The 20,255-nt window shown below is 35.9% G+C and overlaps 1 protein-coding gene across 8 annotated transcripts; it reads left to right on the top strand.

Annotated features, from left to right (window-relative positions):
• The first annotated feature begins 14,164 nt into the window (after positions 1-14,164).
• LOC109157373 (OTU domain-containing protein DDB_G0284757) lies at positions 14,165-19,893 on the top strand. Of its 8 annotated transcripts, none has more exons than XM_019305281.1 (10): positions 14,167-14,297; positions 14,547-14,743; positions 15,353-15,426; positions 15,938-15,992; positions 16,137-16,211; positions 17,960-18,033; positions 18,126-18,174; positions 18,512-18,596; positions 19,476-19,532; positions 19,637-19,888. In XM_019305281.1, exons 2-10 carry the CDS (start codon positions 14,552-14,554, stop codon positions 19,678-19,680), a joined length of 705 nt encoding a protein of 234 aa, XP_019160826.1. In that variant the 5' UTR covers positions 14,167-14,297; positions 14,547-14,551; the 3' UTR covers positions 19,681-19,888. The 8 variants fall into 8 exon arrangements, with proteins under 8 accessions (XP_019160831.1, XP_019160826.1, XP_019160827.1 ...); XM_019305282.1 differs by having other exon boundaries at positions 14,168-14,297; positions 14,503-14,743; XM_019305279.1 differs by having other exon boundaries at positions 14,169-14,297; positions 14,506-14,743; positions 19,637-19,893.
• Positions 19,894-20,255: the final 362 nt, after the last annotated feature.

Here is a 20,255-nt window from a genome sequence, read left to right as displayed (position 1 = left end):
AGTGTCCTTGTATCTTTGGGATTTAAAAAATATTCATTAATTTAATCCCATACTAGTTAGACTAGTATTTTTTCTTGTGAGAATATTTTTACTGTAAGTTCTTCTTCTTCTTCTTCATTCTCACGTCTGGGTGTTCTCAGACTTCAAATTGGTTTTGAACTTCCACCCAATTTGAATTTCTCCTTTGCAATTGACACCCAATTTCAATTGGCTTGTAATTGGCACCCAATTTGAATTTCTCCATTGTAATTGGCTCCTAATTGACTTTGACTTGCAATTAGCTCACAGACTTCTCCTGGTGCTTTCAATTGCTTCCCAATTTGAATTGTTGACTTTGACTTCGAAATTGGCTCCCAGACTTCTCCTGGTATTGAATTTCATCTCAATTCAATTTGATCTCCATGTCTTCTTTGAATCGGTCCCCAATTTGAATTTGCATCCCATACTACAACTTCAATTGGCTCCCAATTTCAATTCTACATTGGCTCCCATCTTGAATTGATTCCCTTGTGAAACTAGCTCCCAATTTCAAATTTCAATTCTACATTGGCTCCCATCTTGAATTGATTCCCTTGTGAAACTAGCTCCCAATTTCAATTGATTTCAATTTCTCTGAAACTAGCTCCCAATTTCAATTCCTATGAAATCAGCTCCCAATTTCAATTGCTATGAAATCGGCTCCCAATTTTAATTGTTATGAAATCGGCTCCCAATTTCAATTGCTATGAAATCGGCTCCCAATTTCAATTGCTATGAAATCGGTCCCAATTTCAATTGCTATGAAATCGGTCCCAATTTCAATTTCTCTGAAACTAGCTCCCAATTTCAATTGCTATGAAATCGGCTCCATCGGTCCCAATTTCAATTGCTATGAAATCGGCTCCCAATTTCCCAATTTCAATGAAATCGGCTCGCGCCCAAAGTCAAACTAGCGGCCAACTCCATCAGATTTAATTAGATTTTGCTTCTCAAATTTTACCTTGTAAAATTGTTAATAGTGAGATTCAAACTTGAGCCATTTCGCATAACATATCAAGCATCTTCCACTTCATCCGTACAACTTATTAGTTAAATCTCCAATCATCTTTGATGTACTCCTTTCTTTCCATAGATACTTGATCTCCAAGTCAAATTCATGCATTCTTTCAATCTTAATTTTCTTTCTCAGAAATTCTTCTGGGATATTTCTTTGAGTAGCATTGACGTGAATATTGTATCATTAATCTTCTTTTTCAATTTGTCATTTTCTCCAGACAAATTCTTGATTTTAGACTTTATATCTTCTTCTTCTATTTTCATGCATCTTCCTCTGTTTTTCTCTTTTCTAATTTAAATAATTTCCCGATCATGGTCTAAGACTCTACTAGACCTATGAAATAAAATTGGGGGATCTACAAATAAATATTTGGCATATCAAAACCATTATACTTTATTCCTAACAATTTCCTCCCTTTTGATAATGCCAAAACCTATACTCAGTCATTGGCTTTAAGTCTTTGAAAAATAATCTTTTTGCTCAATTTTATTTGACAAAGCCAAGATGAGTTTAACAATGGTTTTCTAGACACAATCAAAAGAAACTTGTGAATTAATTTTTAGACAAGCTCCTAAACGCATCTTGAATTATTTTTATTTTGATCATCATCAATTTTTAATTTTGTCGTGCGTTTGACATATTTCTTGTTTTTTAATTCACGAAAGTCTAATTACATCAGACAAATAAAATTAAAGACTCAAAATAGACCATTTATTATTGATATATTTCGAAAATATTGAGAAAAACGCAGCAGAGGTTCGAAAATAGAAAATATCAGCTTAAGAGAATTTTCAGATTACCTTCTGGGTTTCTTCACACCAGAGTCTTTCTTCAAAATTTCCTTGACATGTTCTCTGAGCTTGAAGAAACCATCTTTGAACTTTGCATTCTGAAATTTCTTTGTAAGTTGTCCGGCCATGTAATGTCCAAAAGCTTCTTTGATATTGTTGCCCGGAAGAACTCCGTTTTCCCACCATAAGACACATTCTTCGAAGCTTCTTTCTTCTCCAAGATTCATACCCATATTTCCAGTGAAATCTCTTAGTTCATACCACATCTCGGTTCTTTTCCTTTTGCCTTCTTCTTCTTTATTCTTCTCCGAGATCCATTGGGCTTGATCGGCTGCAGGCCATTTCTTGATCATGCTTGGTAGATTTTCCTTAGTCCATATTGTTGTCTGAGTGGCAGTACCTTTAGAGCATTCGAACCAGCCACGCTGTTCAGCAACCTTCGATGTACTCGTACCAAGACTAGGATTCGCGAACTGAGCAAAGCCAATCTGAGATGGTCCTTGTGATGATTGTCCGCGGCTTCGGCCTTTACCTTGAGTGGATATTACTGGCTGTTGTTGGCTTCCAAGAATAAATTCTTATTGTTGCAAAGCCAAGTGACTGAGAATTTCTTCCCCCATTTTGGCGTTATCAACCAAAAATGCAAGGGTCTTAAAATCTTGGTCTTGGTTTGCTTTCACAGCTTCAACACTATTGTGCGTTTCAATGGAAATGGTTTGTACGTTGTCCAGCTTGTTTGTTGTAACTGCGAGTTCAACTTCAAGTTTGTTGATTCGGCTTTCTTGGTCTTGAATCGCCTTGACTTGTCGCAAGTGGCGTTCGTTATTGATCTTTTCAGCTACTTCTCATTTTTTCTTCATGAGCTGAATCACTTCAAGTAAGCCTTTTGTCAATTTTCCTTTCAAGATTCTTTCTGCTTTGTCAATCTGGGTCTTCAAAATATTTTGATGCTCCATGAGTTCTTTCAGATTGACTCGGGTATCCGTGTGTTGTTGTTCTAGCTTTTGGTTTTGTTCAACCAATTTTTCTCCAATTGTTTGACAAACAACATCACTGGATTCGGCCACTTTGGCAAATAAGGATGAAAATATGCCATCATCTTGATCATTCACCTGCACAAAGTTTTGAGGGGATCCGAATGGACTTCTATTCGGATCTGTGAGAACAACTGTATCAATAAGTTGCATCCCTTCTTCTTCAAGTGATTCGGCTTCTTGATTGAGATCACCAATTTGTTCTTCTAGGACTTCTGTTCTTGTGTAGTTATCTGCAAATAAATCTTCATTTTCTAGAACAGGGTCCATGGTAGGCATGGTAGACTCGGTATGGTGTACTGGCAATACACTAGATAAATTCTCTGTGATTTGTTGTCTATTCTCAGTAGCAACTTCTACTGCAACTTCAACTGGTATATCTCTTCTTCTTTCTTCTGACATTTGTTTTCTTACTTCTTCTCGTACTGACACTTCTCCTCTTAATCTTTTCTTCTTTTATCCCTTTTTGTAGCCATAATTTTTTTTTTAATTCCTTTTTATTCTCCTTTTTGTTTTTGTTCGTATTTTTTTTGTGTATCTTTTTGGCTACGAAACATTGTTCTTTTTATAAACCGTAGGGATTCTTCATTTTGTAAGAGAGAGAGAGAGAGAGAGAGAGAGAGATAGAGAGAACCAGAAGCAAAAACGACCATTTTTCATTATTTATCTCCTTCTTAGGGAGAGAGAGAGATAACATTTTCATATCACATCACATATTCAGGCTTCATCGGTAGAGAGACCAGGGCTGTGATTAGTCTCAAGATCAGCATGCGGTGGAGATGGAGAGCTTGACTTCAAGGCATAGACTAATCCGGGTTCCATTGGAGATTGAGCAGAACGCTTAAAGCTGCGGGTTTGAGGTCGAGATGACAGTGGTGATTGCGTTGAGCGTCGTAGCTGCACTGCTGAGACTTTCGGATTTCTTTGAACTTGATCCTTGGTCGGTGGTTGTCCTTCCTCTTCTTCAGAGAATAGAATAAGAGGATCGCTAGGTGTGTCTCCAACTTCATGTCCTCCATTTGCAGCACGTCGAGCTCTCAACATTGCTTGTCTTGCTTGCTCGGCCACTCTCCTGGAAGATCTTCTCTTCTCTTGATTCTTCGGAGTCATTGAAGCCTACAAAAATAGATACAAACAAAAGAAATCTCCACATAGACTTGTTTGATTCAGGTCCTAATTTATAGGCCTAAGAAGGTGCTAGAACCGTGTGTCCTAATGATGAAGGGGTTGAAAGATTTTCTATGGATATAGCCGACGTTTGGTTTCAAAAGGTGTGATGAATGCTTTCATGACTCTTCATTTGTCGAGAAAGCGGTGGATGTGATGGGTAGCGGTTTCTAAGAGAGTAATTGAGGAGTTAGGGTGACGATTTGAGAGAGAACGAATCGGTTGGGAAGGGTGCTGATATAGGAGAGGATTATGGGGGGAGGTTTAGGTTGGGTGGAGGTTTAGAAAGGGTAGGAGTTTATGGGTGGAGGTTTGATGCCCAATTAAACTCTAATTTTCTCCTTTATATCCTGATTTCCTTCTCAAATTCGTGTACCACAAACATAATAACACTCAAACATCTCGTTAGTAGCAAAAATTACTCCTCAAATAATTAATCACACATACCAATTATATTAAACTCATACATGTAATTTCCAATCAAAAATTAAACACATTTGGAAACTAACAAAATTAACATTCATATTTCAAATTAACATTTAGAAACATCTTTATAAATAGCACACAAATCATATTCTAAAATATTTTAGAAACTAACAAAAATATTAACTTTCAGATTTCTAAAACATTTTATTGCAAATTATATCACATATACTGCATATATACGAAACACATATATAATACAATTAACACTTTAAATCACATTTTGCACATATATTTGAATTAACATGATAAATCACCTTTTAGAGCAAATTGTTCATGCAAACAAATTAATTAATTTACAAAAACATGAACACATACTCATAAACTAATTAACACATTAAAACATGCAATTTTAAACAAATTATTAAATAAAACACGAATTTCAAACTAATTTGCATGGCATATGATCTCACGTTAAATAACACATTTAAATGCACAAATAATTTTCTAACACATACTGCAATTTTATCACATAAAAATTTCGAATAAGAACATGCATATAAACACATAAAACAATTTATTCATATAAAACAATTTATTTTGAGCACAAGTATCAATTAAAATAGAGAGATTAAGTCCAGTGATACTTAGCTCATTTCGATCATTCCCAACTCGTGCCTTAAGGTAGAAAATCTCGTTTCGCATAAAGGCTTCGTAAGAATATCAGCAACTTGGTTTTCCGTAGGGATATATTCGATCTTCAGATTTTTCTTTTTAACGTGATCCCTTATGAAGTGATGTCGAATGTCGATATGTTTGGTTCTTGAGTGAAGCACCGGATTGTGAGTGATAGCGATTGCACTAGTATTATCACAATAAATACTAACGTCATCACAATTAACTCCGTAATCCTTCAATCGTTGCTTCATCCACAAAATTTGCGCACAGCAACTTCCTGCAGCAATATATTCGGCCTCGGCGGTACTAGTTGCGATGAAATTTTGCTTTTTGCTGAACCAAGAAACAAGCCTTCCCCCCAAGAACTGGCATGTCTCGAAAGTGCTTTTTCTGTCTATTTTGCAACCTGCAAAATCCGCATCTGAAAAACCTGTTAGAGTAAAATCTGTACCTTTTGGATACCACAATCCAACATTGATTGTGCCTTTCAGATATCGTATGATCTTCTTTGTTGCGGTGATGTGGCTTTCTTTTGGATTTGCTTGGAATCTTGCACACACGCCCACAGCATAAGAAATGTCCGGCCTGCTTGCAGTAAGATATAGAAGAGAACCAATCATTCCTCTATATTTTGTTTGATCGACATCCTTTCCATCTTCATCTTTGTCTAGCCTTATTGATGTGCTCATTGGAATTTTGATCGATGATTTTCCATCAAGGCCAAACTTCTTTATCAAGTCGCGGGTGTACTTTGCTTGATTGATGAATACTCCTACTTTCAGTTGTTTGACTTGTAAGCCCAAGAAGTAATTCAATTCACCCATCATGCTCATTTCCAATTTATTCTGCATAAGCTTCAAAAATTTCTCACACAAAGAATTGTTAGTGCTTCCAAAAATAATATCATCAACATATATTTGCACTAATAAAATATGATCACCATCTTGAATTCTAAATAGAGTTTTGTCAACAAGGCCTTTGGTGAATCCACAGCTTATTAAGAACATTGACAAAGTATCATATCAAGCTCTAGGTGCTTGTTTTAACCCATACAATGCCTTTTTAAGTTTGTAGACTTTATCACCTTCGCCTTTTACCTCAAAACTTGGGGGTTGTTCGACATAAACTTCTTCTTCGAGTAGACCATTCAAGAATGCGCTCTTCACGTCCATTTGATAAACGGTGAAATCTCGGCGTAGGCTAGGAAAATTCTGATTGCTTCGAGTCAGGCTACCGGTGCAAAAGTTTCATCAAAATCTATTCCTTCTTCTTGAGAGTATCCTTTTGCAACGAGCCTTGCTTTATTCCTAACAATCACGCCTTCTTCGTTTGCTTTGTTCCAGAAGACCCATTTGGTTCCTACAACATTGTGGTTCGCCGGTCTTGGAACAAGTTCCCAAACATCATTTCTTTTGAATTGATCGAGCTCCTCTTGCATAGCATTTATCCAATCCGGATCATTTAGAGCTTCGTCAACTTCCTTTGGTTCAATTTGAGATAGATAACATGTGAACAATGCTTCCATGGTAGATGATCTCGTTTTCACGCCTTCATGAATATTCCCAAGAATTAATTCTGGAGGGTGATTTTTGAGCCATCTTAAATCTGGTTCAAATGGGTGCATGGTACTGGGTGGATCCATTTGTTGTGAACTGCCAGTGTTGGTTCGAATTTCATTATTTAATTCTTCTTGAAATTGATTACCAACTTCACATGCAACTTGATCACTAATTGGATCTCCAACCCGTACTGCATCCTCATTCCCACGTGAGGCATCACCACCAAAATTATTATTAAAAGAATTTCCAACTTCTTCTAGATGAGGGATGGGATTTTCTAGAGAATTAATTTCCAACTCATCCATTCCCTGCAAAACATCATCTTCACACGTATCATTAGTATCACAAAAATCAATATGACACTTGTTACCATTTTGTGCAATTTCTTCGTCCAGTGCATCATTTTTTATATGTGATTTTTCATCAAATACCACGTGTATGGATTCTTCAACCACCATTGATCTTTTATTCAAAACTCTGAACGCCTTGCTGGTAGTCGAATATCCTAGAAAAATTCCTTCATCTGCACGCTCATCAAAAGCTTTTAGATGCAATTTATCATTAATATGAATAAAACATTTGCATCCAAAAATATGAAAATAACCAATATTTGGTTTTCTCCCTTTATAAAGCTCATATGGCGTCTTCTTGTACTGCTTATGGATCATGCTTCGATTCTGCGTGTAGCAAGCAGTGTTGATAGCTTCCGCCCAATATCGTTTCGGGAGACCGGCAGCACTAATCATCACTCGTGCAGCTTCTTTGAGCGTCCGGTTTCTTCTTTCGGCAACACCGTTTTGTTGCGGTGTTCTTGCGGCAGATAATTGATGAGAAATTCCATGTGAATTGCAAAAAGCTTGTATAACTCCATTCACAAACTCGGTTCCGCGATCCGTTCGTATTTTTGATATTTGCAATTCTTTCTCATTTTGTAGTTGTTTCAACAGCTTCGGTAGAACTTGCTCAACTTCATTTTTCTTCTTGAGAAACACGGTCCAAGTGTACCTGGAAAAATCATCAACAACAACGAGAGTATATTTCTTACCACTTACACTTATTGGATCAACCGGTCCAAATAAGTCCATATGTAGCAAGCTTAGCGGTCTTGACGTTGACTCGTGTGTCTTTGATTTGAATGATGATTTGATTTGCTTTCCGCGTTGACATGCATCACACACTTGGTCCTTCTTGAAGATAATATCTGGCAAGCCTTCAACTAGATTCTTCTTTGCAAGCTAATTGATAGTCTTGAAGTTTAAGTGCTTGAGCTTTCTGTGTCATTCCCAATTAGCTTCATTCGAATTTCTGTCCATTAAGCACACTGAATCTTTGCTTGTGCTCCAATCAACAACATACATATTCTTTCGTCTTTTTCCAGAGAGAACAATCTCATTTGCGAGCTCATTTTTGATTAGGCAATTATCTTTAGAAAATTCTACAAGATAGCCTTTATCACAAAATTGACTAGTGCTCAACAAATTAAATTTTAAGCCTTCAACGAAAGAAACATCTTCAATCTTCAATCCATTTTTCTTGATCGTGCCAACTCCTTTTGTAGTTCTATAATTTTGATTTCCTCCGAATATAACTTTTGGTCCATCGATTTCTTTGAAATTCACTAGATATCATTTATTTCTAGTCATGTGGCATGAGCAACCACTATCGATGTACCAAACATCCTGCAAAAAAGATTAATTAACTTTAGGTACCCATACTTGCTTGGGTCCTTTACTGTTAGTGATTTTAGGTAACCAAACCCACCTAGATCTTATTGAATTAAGATGAGGCGATTTGTAACCATTAGAGACACGATAATCATAACTCACTTTTGAAAATATTTTTGGCGCCGGGTTTTGAAAATCATTTTTATGTTTTGGCACCTGGGAAGAGAATAGTTGCTTTGGTCTATAAAAAACATTACATCTATTGCAAAACCAATCCTTTTGAGTGGGATAAAATCTCCCAACTTTCTTTCTAGAAAATCTTCCCTCTTTTCTATGAAATCTTTTTGTACTTGACTCTTTGGCATATCTTTGCTTGATGAATTTTTGTTGCTTTGCCGTGTAATCGAATTGTTTCGGCCTTTCAACATTCAATTTTGCTTTTGTTTGATAGCCAAGTCCTTGTCTCATCGTGCTATTCTGACTTTTAACAAATTTTACCACTTGAACTTTATTATTTAAAGTAGTAGTAGAATTAGTCAGATTTTGAGGGGTTTGAGAACATGTGGAGTCATAACCGATTCCGGTTCTATCTCCTGATGGCTTTTGCATGCTCACCATTTTATCTATTATTTTAGACGAATTAGTGAACGTAGCAATAGTAGCTCTAAGATTATGTTCTCTAACCTCTCTTGCTTTACACTCTTCTTGAAGATGAATATTTTCATTCTTCAATTTACTCACTTCAAGTAAAGCATCTTGCAATTTTTTATTCATTTCTTCTTTTTCAAGAATTAGAATATTATTGCGCTCCTTGAGTTGAGGATGAGTGAGCATAATCTCTTGACATTCTCGCATTAGATTGTCAATAGATTCACGAGAAAAAGAAGAATTAACAGAATTGAAAGAATTAGATGTTACCTCTTCTTCCTCTGCTTCAAGAGCCATAAGACAATCTTCACTTGTACTCAACTCAATTGACTTGCATATTAGCGCTGTATCATCATTCGAACACGAGCTTTCATCGCTTGATGATGAATTCTCCGATTCATCATTTTCATTCGGTTCGTTGCTAACGAGAGCTTTTCTTTTGTCGCGCTTGAACATTTTGCTTTCGGATTTGTTCGGCGTAGATTCAACATTTTTGCCTTGATACTTGCTAACGATCGGATACAGACAATTTATTTTAAAATGTCCGGTTTGCGGCAATTGTAGCACAAATTCTTATTTTCTTCAACTTTTTCTTCTTGTGGTATGCGAGAGATGAATTTTCCACGAGTAGAATTTTTGTTGTCTCCTTTTCGCATAAACCTTCTGAATTTTTTGACAAAAAGAGCAAACTGTTCGTCAGTCATAAAATCAACATTATTTTCTACTGACCTGGAGGTTGACGGTTGTTCGGCCATTAGAGCAGCATTTCGAGCTTCATGAATATCATCATCTTTGGCCTTCATTTTGAACTCATATGCTTTTAGATCACTAAATAATTTGTCTGTTGACAACATTCTTAGATCTCGGTGATCGCGCATAGCCGTAACCTTCATATCCCATGCAGATGGTAAGCCTCGTAGGATTTTGAGATTAATTTCTTTTTGGCTAATATTTTTGCCAAGATCACTAATCTCTCCAAGAACTTTGATCATTCGAGCTTCCATGTCTGCAACACTTTCATTTGAGAGCATTTTGAAATCTTCAAACTTCTTCATGGTGATTGTGAGCTTATTGCCTTTTTCTTGTTCATCTCCTTCGCCAATCTTGATGAGAGTTTCCCATATTTCTTTGGCAGTGGCACACTTTCGGATCTTCGGAAATATTGTATCATCTACGGCTTTGAATAGAATATCCTTGGCAATATTGTCAAGATTATTTCGCGTTCTATCGTCCGATGTCCATTCTGGTTTTGGCTTTTGTACGTACTGTGGAGCATCCGGGGATATAACAAACGCCGTATTTACTTTTAATATTTCTATAGGGCCAGTGGAAATAACTTCCCACATTTCATCGTGTAAACGCGATAAGTGTACCTGCATACGAACTTTCCAATCATCAAATTTATCAAGTGAGAATAATAGATTTTGAGCTAAATCTTTCTTCATCATCATCACGAGAGATATGAAAGATTAATCTAATTCACACACTTTGTAGAATGGATTAGCCTAGCAGTAAAAAACAGTTAACCCAGTTAGGTAACGTGTTTTAATACCAAAGGTTGGTATAAACTGACTCAAATAGGCTACAGGCTTTGATACCAATTGTTGGTCCCAAAAGAGGTAAGGTGAAAGTCTAGAGAGAGAGAGGGGGGGGGGGGGGGTGAATAGACTTTCAAACTTTTTCGCATAGCACAACAATTGCTAAGCCAGAGATAAACCAAAACTCTTAACTAGATTGTTAGAGTATGGTGCACAGCGGAAATAAATAAACATAAAGTGTGTGTGAGATTGTGTGAGCAGTATATCACGTGTAGAGCGAATATGTAAAGAGCAGTAAGTAAAGAAAGCAGTAAAGAACACAAGACCATTATAGTGGTTCGCGATGTGGTGTAATCCTCCTACTCCACTTGCTCTTATCTCCAAGAGCAATTCACTATATCTACCACTCCTTGGTTCCAAGATACAATGAATTTCCGTGATCTAGTGCTTTGATCACAAAGCCCGCAGTAATCACGCCCAGTGACACCACACTGCTGCTTCGGGTTTCACGTCGCCGCGCTACTATCCCAGGATTTCACGACTCCGCGTTACTTTCCCCCCGTCTTCCACACTCCGGTAGAAACGTATCCCGTGATCTAGTGCTTTGATCACAAAGCCCGCACTAATCACGCCCAGTGCCTCCGACACTGCTGCTTCGGATCTCACAGCTCCGTGTGACAATCCAGGATTTCACAGCTCCGTGCTACTTTCCTCCCTTCTCTTGTTTTGCTCCAAAACAAGTGTTGTCTTGCTTCCAACTTCTGAGACTCTGTAGATGATCTTCAATGATGTGCAGGTCTCTTTGATGAAGAATAAACACTCTGGAATGATTTCTCTTGATAGCTCTGAGTGTTTTCTCTCTTTGAATGTATCAAGTAAAGCACTTGATTTTTATGCTCTGCTTTGCTCTGTTCTAAGAACTCTCAGAATATTTTTCTCTTGAAGCTCTCTGAGTTCTTTTTCTTTTCTCACTTCTCACTTGAAGATTTTTGGTATGCTCTGTACCAAATGAGATTTTTGCTCTATGCTCTTTTAAGCTTAATTGCTCTATTCGTTCCCCTTGATGGGTTCGTATTTTCTGTTCTTTTGTTAGTGATTTTCTCAACTACTCTATCTTCAAGTCTTCATATCTTCATCATTTTATAGCTGGTAATGAGAATCTGTCCGTTGGAAAGAGACGCTCTCATTTTTGAAATCTTGTATCTTTTTGCCAGAGATCTTATCTTATCTTCTGCAAAGATGTCAGAAAGGATAAGCTAGCCGTTTGATGGATCTTCATCTCCATGTAAATGAGCTCCCAAACTTCATCTAATATTCCTCTGGTTTAACGTTGAGTGGGAATATCTGGGTCTCTGTTTTGGTGTAGAATGACTTCTCTGATCAGCTCTGAAGTGGTCATTGTATCTTTGGGATTTAAAAAATATTCATTAATTTAATCCCATACTAGTTAGACTACTATTTTTTCTTGTGAGAATATTTTTACTGTAAGTTCTTCTTCTTCTTCTTCTTCTTCTTCTTCTTCTTCTTCATTCTCACGTCTGGGTGTTCTCAGACTTCAAATTGGTTTTGAACTTCCACCCAATTTGAATTTCTCCTTTGCAATTGACACCCAATTTCAATTGGCTTGTAATTGGCACCCAATAATTTCTCTATTGTAATTGGCTCCCAATTGACTTTGACTTGCAATTGGCTCCTAGACTTCTCAGACTTCTCCTGGTGCTTTCAATTGCTTCCCAATTTGAATTGTTGACTTTGACTTCGAAATTGGCTCCCAGACTTCTCCTGGTATTGAATTTCATCTCAATTCAATTTGATCTCCATGTCTTCTTTGAATCGGTTCCCAATTTGAATTTGCATCCCATACTACAACTTCAATTGGCTCCCAATTTCAATTCTACATTGGCTCCCATCTTGAATTGATTCCCTTGTGAAACTTGCTCCCAATTCTTTGAATAGGGGAATTTGAATTTGCATCCCATACTACAACTTCAATTGGATCCCAATTTCAATTCTACATTGGCTCCCATCTTGAATTGATTCCCTTGTGAAACTTGCTCCCAATTTCAATTGATTTCAATTTCTCTGAAACTAGTTCCCAATTTCAATTCCCAATTTCAATTCCTATGAAATCAGCTCACAATTTCAATTGCTCACAATATTTCAAAACTAGCTCCCAATTTCAATTGCTTCAAACTAGCTCCCAATTTCAATTCCTATGAAATAGGCTCACAATTTCAATTGCTCTTAAATCAGCTCCCAATTATTTCAATTGCTTCGAACTAGCTCCCAAATTCAATTCCTATGAAATCAGCTCCCAAGTGCAAGTGATGTGTATTTGAATGTTATTATTTATCTTTTTATTTTGAAGTGATGTGTATTACCATTGTTCCTATAGTATTATATCGTTTAATAAAAATAGGCTCTTTAAATTTATAGCATATTATGTTTTTTAGAAATCAAATTTGAAATTTATAGTACATTATATCTGCGAGTCATCACTCGTGAAGCAACAACTTCTCATATTTAAATGATCAAATCATTAATCCTAAATTTTTAATTCCATAAATCGCTAAATACTGTATGAAAATTTCTTGTTAGATTTGTCAAAATTAATTTGTGACTCTCTAGATTTTGGATTTCTCTTCTTCATTTGTGCTAATCCGGGTAAAAGATACCAAACATGCTCATCACGTTATAGAGTAAGTTTTATATTTTTCTAAACATTGTAATTTAAGTGGTGATTCATAAATAAAATTGAAAGATTAAAAATTGATTTTCTAAATTAAAAAAGGGGTTTTAATGCATGGCCACGCACGCCAACCAAGCTGGTTGAGTTGTGAAGTCTTTAGATAGATTGATATGGATGTGTCTTACCGTGTTGCAATAGTCATAGGAGGGTTATTAGAATGTCTAGAGAAGAATGACACTGAGATTCAAACATTGAAGCACACAATTGAGAAAAAAGAAATTGAAATCCAAAAACTTAGCTTGGATCAACAAGATGTTTAAAAAAAAAAAAAACTAAAATGGAATGACATCTATAAATATATGACTAAAAAAGAAATTAACTCTAATTAATAAATAGATTTTTTATGTGACACAGACAAGCATTATTGGCCAATTCACTGATTCATCGTAATTAATAAATAACAGAGGGAAAAATGTTACATTTACTCCTACTAAATGTTTAATTTTGACTGGATGAAGAAAAAAGAATGAACAAAAATCATGGCCCACCCTTTTGTATTAGACAATCAAAGCATGACAGATAATATAAAGTAGAAAAATAGAGTAGAAAATGAAAGTCTTTGTAGTATTACTTCTAATAGGTTAACAGTTGAGGCGTAATATCCTATCGATATATATATTCGTAGATTCGTAGATATTCAACAAATTATGTCAACTCAAACTTAAAATATTTCTTATGAAAAGCAACCACAATACCATCAAAATAAAAGATATTTGATCTTATACCGGAATCCTTTAAATTTAAAATTAGCATAGCATTAATCTACTTTCTACTTTCTACTTTCTAGAATTGTACTAAGAAAAAAGTTATAGGTCACACGCTTACAAACCACTCTTCACCCACTTTTGACCAGAGGGCCTGTCTCAAAAAAAAAAAAAAAAATCTGCTTCACACGTTTTGTCTTGGTAAAGGGTGATGTTGTTTGTTTACCAAACTGCTTTCTTCTCATTTTGCTGTGGAAGCTATAGAAAAGTTTAGTCCAATTCAAAGCTTATCCTTTCCTCTTCTTGGTATGTATATTTGTCTTCCTCTCTTTTCTTGAAATCAAATCCAAATGTTCCTTTAGTAATCTCAATCTTCTTATCTGAACAAAGGGTACTTGCTATTCCTTCAAGATTTCAAGTAAATCATTGATTGGTATTTAGTGTTTGGCATATTAATATATTATGTTGTTGAATTAGTTGATATTTGGTCGTTTGATATGTTTATGTCAAGTAGGTATTGTTGCTGTGTTCGTGATTGATTTGATTTCTGCTTAGATTTTATGATGAATGAACAATATGGGAATTCAAGGGCAAGCTCCTCAAGCTCGATTTCCAGTGCTAGTTTGAACAGCAATTCATTGGGTACGGAGGATGATCATACTATTGCTAAGATATTAGCTGAGGAGGAAAATGCTTTGCAGCAGCGCATGGGCAAGCTTGGAAAGAGGCTTTCTCATCTAGACTCAATTCCGGTATGTATGAGTGAATTACAGATAATGGGGGTGGTAAAAAGCTTTTTCATTTGCTGAAGTAATGTGATTTTTTGAAAGAAAAGGAAAGCAATTAGGTTTTTCTATCTAGATCTTATGGATCATTGAGGTTTATGTAGGAGTTTTAGGTATAGGATAATAGAACTTGTCCGTCTAGATGTATAGAAATAGCCAATGTTGCAGAAGGCGACCGAGTAATTTTTAAAAAAAGAGAAAGAAAAGGCAGTGGGTTGTGAGCAACTGTTATAATCTCCCAAACTAGTCAACTACATATATTAGACTTTGTAGTTGAGTACCTGGCTGGAGGGATAGGGAAGATGAGCAGCCGAGCAAGTGATGATGTACAGGTGAGGGAATTAAAGAAAAAATCACTCGGTTGAGTTGGGCGTTGACTTGGCCAAGTTAGGTGCCGAGGCGCCTAGTTGGCCGGCCGACTGAAAGCCGCCTAGGGCTGAAATCCCCTCGGCCTAGGAGTGCTTAGTGCCTAGGCCGATTTTTACAACACTGGAATTAGCAATTAAATTATAAAACTGTTGAATGCACACTTTGATTGTCATTCTTTCTAATGGCTTATGTTCTAAATATTGGCAGCACACCCCAAGGGTAATTGGAGAGATACCTGATACAAATGATGCCACATTAGACCACTCAAGGCTTTCTGGCAGGTAACCCATTACTTTGATTGTTTTTCAAGTTTAGACTTGTCCGAACATCATTTTTGTCTGATAAGCCAGTAGCTGGAAAATAGTTATTGGGTTTCCTGTTGACCAGACCGTGGAATTTATACTTTTATTTTAATATGCGGTGACCAGTTTTTATAAATGAGTTTCTAATGTGGTGGGCATTCTTTCAAATTTCATGGGGTTGTGGCTCTGAAAAAGAGGATTAGAGGATCAACATTGTCTTGGAGTTTGGTCTTTTCGTTGGAAGTGATCTTGCCAAAATATTTCCCCAATTTGCAATCATCTGTCCTAATATTTTTGTAGTGTTGTATTCTTCTCTTCTTCATAATGGATTATTTTAAATGCATCCTTTATAGAAAATAAATAGTTCTAGCATCCATAGGCAATTTAGTACTTGTTTTCTCTTTGTATCATCTATAGTACTTCTAAGTTCTAAGACGGTGTTTCTTGCAACACTTTAAAAACACTTCACACATCTTTAATGAACTCTCAGGTTGGAAACATATGATCTTACTGAAATTCAAATTCAGGGAGATGGGAATTGCCAGGTTAGTCTCCTTTAACTTATTTCATTAGTCAATTACGTGTGCCCTTTGTTGTCTTACGGGTTTGTAATAACTTAATGAATTTTCTCTCTGCTCACCATGTCTTTATCAATGTTTAATATATTTACAACTTACCTCATTTGGCAGTTCCGAGCCCTTTCAGATCAGCTTTATAGAAATCAAGATTACCACAAGTATGTAAGAAAGCAGGTTGTCAAACAGGTATGATTACATTAACTTTTATGAGTTACTTCTCAGCTCTATCTTTCAGCAAAAGCATATTGGGGGTTCAATTCGCCATTTGTGAAATGTCAATAACTGTATATATACAATATACCATAAGCTACAGGATCATCAAAAAATTGATGTAAGATCTCGAAATGTCAAAGGGGTTTCTTTTTGGGTTAAATATTCTTCTTTGATGTGTTTTGAGGACCAAAGGGGCTTGTTATAAAATACAAGAGAGAGGGACTAGACCTGATTGCCAAAATTATTATACGAGGCCAAGGAAAATCGTAACAACTATGCTAGTGTCCATTTCAACTTCTAAATTCTAATACATGAACTTCAATCCAATTGAGATGGGGAAAACCCTTTGGGTTGAATGAGATGTCATAGAGAAGAAATTTCTGTGAAGTCAAGAGGCAAAAGTAGCAAGGAAATACTGTGTTCTTTTAGAGGGACTTGTAGATTACTTTGTTGAGCAAATTGGTGGTTCCTTATCCGATGAGCTAGTAAGACTAGGTGGAAATGTTGGAAGGTCCTACCATCCGAGACCTGGCAATTTTTGACACGATCCGTTAACAAGACACGAAATTGGAAAATGAAAATAACAGGTTAGTGTTTAGCCTTAATGTGTCCCGAGTCATTAATGGATTGACCAGTTAAGAAGCCATTAAAATTTGTGTCTTAATGGAATGGAAAGGTATACATTCTGCCCAAAATCTTCATCCTTTTTGAGTTATGACTAGTGTTGACAATGGCAGACATTAATATTATATATTATATACTCCGTATATAAGAAGTTAAAAATTGCAGAAATTGATAAAATTCTAGAAAACTTAATGTCGCAAGTCTTAACATAAATAAAGAACCATAAACTAAATAGATAATTAGATATTAAATGTTTAACCCTCTTCTTCAACCCCATCATAAATCATAATCATCTTCTTCTTTGTCATCAAGTGGAACATATCTTTCTTCCTCTTCTCCTTTAGATTCCTCAACCACAAAATTAAACAATGGCTCTTCTTCTTCTTCTCCATAATTCTCCTCAAACTCCTATTATTCATCATCTTCAACCACTTCCTCTTTCCCTTTTAAAGTTGAAGTTCCAGCTGCACCTTTCTTAGAAGTTTTGGTAGTTCTAACATCACCACTTGAAGTTGCAGCTGCATCTTTGCTTTTCCAAGACGTATATGTTCTAGGCTCTCCAACTCCCAATACCTCATAAATAGTGATTGAAGTTCTAGGTTTTGGATGAATATTAACGGTACTGTTCATGAAGAAAATCAGTGCCACAGAAAATGACACTGATACTGTGTCAAAGAAGAAGAGATTGTTATTATTTCAAAGCGTAAACCCTCAATACAAACACTAGTGTAATATATATATATATATATATATATATATATATATATATATATATATATATAGAGAGAGAGAGAGAGAGAGAGAGAGAGAAAACAGGGAGTAGAAAACCACAGATAAATAGATAATAAATGAAAGACTGTCCCTGGGAATCTAAAAGACAATTGAAAACACAAACAATAATTCTGAACAGATTGAAATTGGGCTATCCTGCACCTCATCTTCACAGCTTATAAGTTGCTTAATTTACATAAAGTTACTAAATGGGCTTAATAGCATACCAACGTTTATAGCTTATGCATTATAACATATATAACCAAAACTTGTATATTCTGTTGCTATTTTTTCACCTGGGGCCTTAGCTTCTAAATTCTTTTCAGCTAAAACATTACAGAAAGCTATATGAAGGTTACGTTCCAATGAAGTATAAAAGCTACTTGAAGAAGATGAAGAGGTTAAAAATACATTTTTCAAGTATTAATTGTACTTTGGTGACAAAAATGGTCATACCTCACCCATCACTAACATAGCTTTAATACCTATCAGAACAGGGGAATGGGGAGATCATGTTACTCTCCAAGCTGCAGCAGACCGAGTAAGTTTTTTTTTTTGTTTTTGTTTTCATTTCCATTGTAATGTTTTTCTTTCTCGCTTTAACTAAGTGCTTAGTCACACTCTACTTACTTTCCGGCCTTGAAGCTTGCTTGTTTTACCTAATTTTTCTAACTTGGTGTTTACTGCCCCTTCTATCGTGTTGGACTTCTATAAGTCTCCTCTTCTTATTAGAGAAGGGCTTCTAGATTGTCACTCAATATTAGTGTTCTGTTTCCTTCTTCCATTATGTTATTCTACAAATTAGATATCTAGAATATTTTGCTGGTAACTAGTCTGTATTGTATAATCCTTTGATTACTCTTATTGACTATTTGCAGTTTGGAGCTAAAATATGTTTAGTAACTTCCTTTCGAGACACCTGTTACATTGAGATCCTTCCCAAGGACACCCAACCTTCTAAAGGTATGTACCAAATTTGCAATTTGTTCCTTTATCCCTCTGAAATGGGAAAAATCTATCTTATTACTTTTTTTTTTTTTTTTTTTTATTTATTTATTTAAAAAACATGTTTAATTCTGACTGACTCCTTTATTTTTCTGGTTATCAAAATGATTTTATTTTCTGGTTTTCAAACCTTTAGAAGTAACAACTTTATCCCTAGCCTAGAAGTAGGCCAATCAAGATACTAGAAACATGGTACCAACTATGCTGGGATCAAAAGCTATAGCCCGCCATCACATTAATCCCCCAGCCACCGGGTGCTAGACATGGCCTTTACCGGCCTCCGCCCAACAATTCTCCCCTCCCAGCACCAACCAGTCTTAAATGTTATTTGCTCGAACCAGTAAACTAGCTCTGATATCACTTGTTAGGATCAACCACTTACCACTATGCCAAAAGCTATAGCCAGCAGCGAAGGCGCAACTTTATTTCCTTATAGACCGCCATCACATTTTCGAGACACTGGGTGCTGGACTTGGTCTTTTAAGCCCTTTACTGGCTTCTGCCCAACAATCCCCCAGCCTCCGCTCAACAAACTAGGTTCAAAAAACAAGTTACTTAGGGGATAACAAAAATATTATACTCAATATATGTAAGGGGAAAATGCATTGAGCTTGATCCAAGAAGAAAGCAGGGTGGCAGATATAAAAATGCAGCTATAGCTATATACTCATATGCGAAACATATTTGCTACCATTTGATTTTCATACTCATGATAATGTCGGGATATAACTCTATGTCAACCATTCCGGTTTGAGAAAATCTTATCACTATGTATCAGTCATAGCTCTTGTTTTTCTGCCTTCAACATTCTGATTTATAAGCTCCTTTTAAGTGTAGAATTATGGCTGAGCTTTTGGAGCGAGGTACACTACAATTCATTATATGAAACTGGAGGTAGCTAAATCTAACTTTTGTATTTAACGCTTGTTTCTTGGGCTTTATAATGATGGTTTTTCCAGTTTCGGTCTGATTATAGTTTTCTCCATGATATGCAACAGAGGTTCAACCCAGAATCCAGCGAAAGAAGCATTGGCTTTTCTAGAGCGTAGCTGTTGAGTCTAATATATGTGTTTTCGACGATTTATTTACTTTGTGGAGGTAATGCAGGGTTACCATAAAATGCCCCTTGTATATAATACTACAGAACAATAACAAATATAGCTAACAGGGGCCCCCTCATAGCTACAGACTTGGCTGAGAAAAACTAGTGCAAAAAATGTTCATTTGAAGATTCTTTCAACCCACTTTCATCTTCTGTTCCTTTGGGCAATTTATATCCTACACCACGGCGCGCGTTGCACTGTGCACCCAGATGCAAAACGACGTCGTTTTAATTTTTAAATTTTTTTTTTTGAAATTTCCTGCCCAGTGTATGGCAGTTAATTTTTCTTTAAAAAAAAATCCATGTTAAAAAATGTACATAATGTTATACTAGAATACACATAATTGTATACAAGAATGTACATAATTATATAACAAAATATACATACTCTTTTTAAAAAATAATACACATAATCTAACATAATACATAATAAACATAAACTTTTAACATAATACACATCAACTCTTAACATAATACACACAAATTTTTTGATTCGGATGTACATAATTGTATAA

Source organism: Ipomoea nil, unplaced genomic scaffold (assembly GCF_001879475.1).
Source record: "Ipomoea nil cultivar Tokyo-kokei standard unplaced genomic scaffold, Asagao_1.1 scaffold2779, whole genome shotgun sequence".
NCBI lineage: Eukaryota > Viridiplantae > Streptophyta > Magnoliopsida > Solanales > Convolvulaceae > Ipomoea > Ipomoea nil.
This window is presented reverse-complemented; position numbering and strand designations above follow the sequence as displayed.